Raw genomic sequence first — 5,687 nt, 5'->3', positions numbered from 1 at the left:
ATTAACATAAAATTGCAGGGCTTCCCTAGAATCACACTAGCTTTGTCTGAATGTCAAAGTCATTATGCAATAGGTAGATTAATAAGTATTTTTTTTCTGTAAAATATAAACTCCAGTTCATTGTATAACAGCTAAGAACTACTACATAAATCAAATAATCAAGGTACTTATCAAGATCTAATGAAAACATCTTAAGTATTTTAAGATAATAGTTACCTTAGGGAGACTATATTATAGTGAAGAAATAAAAAGAACTTGAATGGCAAAGATACTTCTAGGGAATTAGGTAAAGATGCATTTACATAAAAATTCCGCTGTACCATGGTGGTTCATTGAATCTTCTGGTTCACTGTCTCGCTCTCTAGAAAAAATATTTCTAGAACGGACAGTGCATTCTCCTGCCTTAAAATGCTGCAAATGGGTATCTGCTACCTGGGTCAACGTGCTTCTTCCTACAAGATCTCAGCTGAGTGCATCCAGAAGATGGAGGGGCCTGAGGGTCACCCCGGGACTCAGAGGACAAAGGGCATCTAGTTGATGCCTTTACTGAGCCTCTGATAGGACTTCACCTGGTGTCATTGCCCTTTCTCTTCCAAGCGGAGCCCCAGAACTTCTGGCACCCTGAATGTTCCTGTGGGGTGATACCAGTTGGCTGAGCTTTATAGGTTTGCCTGAAATTCCACCCTTCACTTTACTGAGTGGGGAGCCTGGCCTAAGCTCCTCCCTGGAGCTCCCATATGCACCAGGATGGTTTTTGAGCTGTTCTGAGGTTCTTCCAGGTGTCTCAGAAACAACTTGGGAGGGCTAGGAGGCGTCCCATCCCCAAATCAAGCCAATCTGCTAGGATTTCATTTGAAAAGAGGGTTGCCATGAAAGGAAGCCTGATTGCTATTCCTAAAATAGGATGGGGAAGTAGATCTAGTTGTAGCCTCACCCCTACCCCGTAACTGACTGTGAGGCCTCGACAAGCCCCTTTCCTCTGGCTCACAGCACCCCCAGTGGGGTCCCTATTCTATCAGTTCTTTAAAAGCTGCTCAGCTCAGCCCTGAGGGGCTGTGCCAGAGGTCAAGAGGGCAGGATCTCTTCATCCCCACCAGAAACAGGGCTGCTCCCTTTCTTTGTTTCACGTATTGGAATTCTGCAGGAAATATCATTTTATTGCCTTTTTAAAAAAATTACAATAAATGGTAAACTACATGATCATTAGGTTCTTTCCAACTCTGATACTACGCCCTACCACAAGGCAACATCTGCTGGAGATCCCATTCTTAAATTAGAAGATTCCGTCTTCATAACAGAAAGAGCAATTAAGTCAGATGGCAGTTTCATTCATCCAAATATTCATTGATTCAATCGGTCAGTCATATAACCCACAAATAAGTGCTGACTATTCACTACGTCATCAGGCAACCTGTTAAGTATGGGAATATAAGAATACACAAAAGAGACAGCATCTCTGGCCGCCTACTGCGTTCAAGGTGGTAGGGAAGGCAGATGCGTATTAAACAACCACGCAAATACTCTATACGCGCGACAAGTACACAAATACTCTATTATAAGTGTGCCAAGTACCAGGAAGGAAAACTAAAGGGTGACATGAAAGCTTGGAACAGGGGGTGAGGTAATTGAGGCTGGGGGATCACGGAAGCCCCACCTACCCCACCCATCCTCAACTCAACCTGGGCGAGCAGAATCCAAGCCTCGCTTCTGCCTGAATTAAACGTCACAGGAGACTTACGAATAAGGTATTACTCAGAACTGAAGAAGGAAACTCTTACGCAGGCAGGGAATGGAAAATTTTAGTACAACTGAATAAATAGTATATTCTTAAGTACAGTCTGACTAAAAATAGCCTCATGGGGGAGGAGGGAGCAGAGGGAATAACTGTTCACAGGTTCAGGTTCAAAACGAACCACACAGGCCGCGCACGATATGGCCTGGCTGAGACAAGAACTCAGCTCACACTTGGGATTTCTCGGCACTGGGCTGGATCTGTTTCTCCGTGACCGCCTCCTGCCCCGTCTCTGATGGCTTGGCAGGGCCCATGAGTGCTTTGACATTGCCAAACTCAGTTCCAGAACATCACGCCACACCTTAAAAGCACATACCTTATTTTCCTTGTAGAGAAATTCAAGGTGCAAAAGCTTGCGGAGGTCGTTTCTGCTGTTTATGCTGAGATCAGAACGTGGGCGTTCCTGGTCCATGGTCACACACGTCTTCTTTAAGCCCTGAGGGAAGACATCTGAATCACTTGATTTACCATTTTAAATCAAAACCTTGCATTCTCTGACGCAGAGTATAAACAAAAGACTGTTGATGTTCATTATGATCATTCTTATCCAGATTCTTAAGAGACCACCTGGGAGTTAGAACCTAGCTATGGCCTTGGCTTTACCATGAACAAGCTGTGACCTCAGCGTCCCCAACAGCAGCTGCTGCTTCTATTTACCAAGTTTCTACTGTGTAACTTGGCCACACCTGGGAGCTCTGGAAATGCCAGTGCCCAGGCCACACCCAGACCAATCGAATCACCAGCTCTGGAGGCGGGACCTGGGCACCAGCATTGTCCAAAGCCTCCCAGGTGAGTGGAACATGCAGTCAAGTTTGAGGACCTTCCTCACAGGGATATTGCAAAGACCAAAAACTGAGTTAAGAATTTATTTTTATATAACCTTTATGGTTGACATCATCTTCAAAATTATGATTCTGAATCCTATAACAACCACCCCCCCCCCAACCCCCTGGGACTGATCTAAGTAAGGCCGCCATTGTCAGACCATTTTGTAGAACAGGAAAGTGAAATTCGGGTAACTGACCCCCCGAAGGCTGGCTCAGGAGCCCTGGATTGGGCCCGAGGTTTGGGGCTGCAGAATATGAAGTTTAAAAGCAAACCAACGGAAAAACATAAACAAAGGCCAAAATCATTACCTTCTTTTCTCAGATGGGGAGCCAGGCTTGATTTCCCTAACTGCCCACTACAGAATCACAGGAGAGGGGTCTGATCATCCCGGCCTGTGAGCCCATGATACTGGGACCCAGGCCCACCGGAAGTCGCTTTCCATCGTCCAGCCTCGAACTCCCAGAGGCCCGGCTATGACACATGTCAGCAACAAGAAGTGCTGTTCCCCCTAAAGCCTGGCTTCTTTGTTTGAAAAACAACTAGAGCGGCTGTGGCCGCGGCTGCCCACCTCGCCAGGCCATGGTGATCCCCGAATGACAGGGGATGAGGCAGAGATGCCTCACAAACAGCTCAGCCTAGCGTAAAAGGAGCCCTTTGTTCTGGAAGGATCCAGACCCCGGTACTCAACAGATCTCAACTTCTCCCTTAGCCTTTGTGCTCAGAATTTTGCAGAAGCTCTGGGAAAACAAGGCAAAACCTGCTGCCTGCCATGAACTGACACAAGAATTTGTGAAACAAGAAGTAAGAATACAACCTTGAACCAAAGGAAATAAAGAGGAAGCCTTAGGGAGCGGGGAACAGAAAGACAGGGGGGAAAGGAAGGGACATGCCTGGGTGCATCAGGGAGAGTCGCTGGAAGGAGAGGTGGGACTCGGGAGCCCGCACCGGCATTTCCTCTGGGCTCACGCATGGCCTCCCCGTCAATCAAAGTGATGTGGAAACCTGTATTATGAGGGTCCCTCTGCTAGATAACAGTCTGTCAACAGTTCAGATCAGCAAGTCTTGGCACAGTTAACAAACTCTCCAGGATTATGGTGCACACTGGCATTCGAAAAGCTCTGATAACACCCTCAGGAATCAGCCAGTCTTCAGTCCCCTCTGGCCCACTTAACCTTCATTCACTCAACAAACTTTTGTTGTGCACCTACTGTGTGCTAAGCTGTTTTAGATGCAGGAGATAAAGAAGGAAAAACACAAAGCACCACCACCATCCCCCCCATGGAGCTGATATTCTGATGCAGAAGCAGATCATAAACAAGGGGTAAATTTACAGTATGGCAATTGCTAATCTGCACTATCACGGAGACAAATAAAACAGGGAGCGCAGAGACCAAGACGAAGGACACGATTCTAGACAGTCGGCTACATACTGAGCATCATCCACATGGTCACTCCTATCTTCCAGTTTCCCCACTGAAATGCTGAAAGGATCGAACCCCTAGAGCACCAGTGCAGCTGCCAGAGGCAGAGGGACGCACAGATCAAGGTCCTGGCCCTCGTGGAGCTTACGTGCTGCGAGAAAAAGCCAACAAGTATAATGTGCTACGGGGAAAAACTATACAGCAGAGTAGGAGACAGAGAGGGCCAGGAGGGAGCGTGGGGAGGGATTGCTGCTTTATAAAAGCTGGTCAGGAAAGGCGTGGTGATTAGGTGATACTAGAGCGAAGAACTATGGGAGCAGGCCGTGCAGACGCTTGGGGGAAGAGTGTTCTAGGCAAGGAGCAGCAAGTGCAAAGTCCCTGTCACAGTCACGGGAGGCTGGTGCAGCTAGATGCACATGACCAGGGAAAGTGGCAGGAAACGAGGTCTGAGAAGTCACCCAGACCCTGAGCAAGGAAAGCCTTGTTGGCTTTTGTGAAATGGGGGGGCTACTGGAGGATTTGAAAAGAGGAGCATCCTGGACTGACATAAATTTGTAAAGAATCGCTTAAGTGCTACATAGAGAACAGACTGTTGGAGGCAGGGGATTAAGCAGAAACCAGTCAGGAGGCTATTACACAATTCACATGAAAGATGGAGGCAGCTTGGACCAGGGTGCTGGCAGCAGAAGTAGAAAGAAGTAGCTACATCCTCTGTGCACTCCGATGGTAAAGCCAACGGATCGAAGGATTGGAGTGGGGTACACGAGAAGGAAAAAAGCCAGGAATGATTCCAAAGGTTTTGGCCCAAGCCACCGAAGGGATGATGATGCTATTTATTGAGGTGTGGGAAACTGCAGGAGGTAGGAGGAATCAGGAATTGAGTTTGGACGTATTTAGATGCTTATTGGGTGTCCAAGTGAAAACATAAAATTGGCAGTTGGAAAGAATGCAAGAGTTCAGGGAGAGGTCTTGGCTAGGATAGACATTTGAGAATTGTCAGGACATCGATGATAAACCCACAAGACCAATGGAGGCACCAGGAAAGTGAGTAGAGAAGAGAAGGTCACAGATTGAGTCTTTGAGTCCAGCGGCAGGCACGGCTCTGGGAAACAAGGGAGACCAGCAAAGAACCTGAGAAAGAGTGACCAGAGAGGTAGAGGAGGGAAACCAGGAGGGGGTGGTCTACAGAAGCCAGGTGGCGTGAGTTTCCAGGGAGAAGGACATAATCAACTGTGCCAGACACAATCGTTAGGTCAAAATGTGTAAGGACTGAAAATTAAAAGTCATCGATGAACTCGACAAGAGTTGTTGCCATGGATTGGTGGTGACAGATGCCTGACTGGCCTGGATTTGAGAAAGGAGGGAGAAGAGTTAGAATCAGAGCATACGTAGCTCTTTCATGAGGTTTTGCTGCTAAAGGGAGAAGAAAAATGGACTAGTATCTGGAGAGGCTTAGGGGTCAAGATGAGATTCTGTAGGAGTGACAGCAGAGAAGGCAAAACGTACGATGCAATAGAATGAGATGACGATAACTCGACAGTGTCCTTGAGCACTCAAGGAAGGACAGGCACACACGGAGGGATTGGCCTTACTCAGAATATGGAGAACGCACTCATCAGAGCAGGAGGGAGGGCAGGGGGAGCGGT

At 47.5% G+C, this 5,687-nt stretch overlaps 1 protein-coding gene across 9 annotated transcripts in view; it reads right to left on the bottom strand.

Moving 5' to 3' along the window:
* Window positions 1–5,687, bottom strand: part of MINDY4 (MINDY lysine 48 deubiquitinase 4) — a 102,458-nt gene that overhangs the window by 93,433 nt on the left and 3,338 nt on the right. For all 9 annotated transcript variants that reach the window (XM_015589497.2, XM_025046845.1, XM_015589496.2 and 6 more), the window contains exon 2: window positions 2,109–2,228. In XM_015589497.2, coding sequence (XP_015444983.1) covers window positions 2,109–2,228 — 120 coding nt within the window. The remainder of the gene's footprint in view (window positions 1–2,108; window positions 2,229–5,687) is intronic.

Source organism: Pteropus alecto, unplaced genomic scaffold (genome assembly GCF_000325575.1).
Source record: "Pteropus alecto unplaced genomic scaffold, ASM32557v1 scaffold21, whole genome shotgun sequence".
NCBI lineage: Eukaryota > Metazoa > Chordata > Mammalia > Chiroptera > Pteropodidae > Pteropus > Pteropus alecto.
The sequence above is the reverse complement of the archived record's forward strand: the minus strand, read 5'-3'. Positions and strand labels throughout refer to the sequence as shown.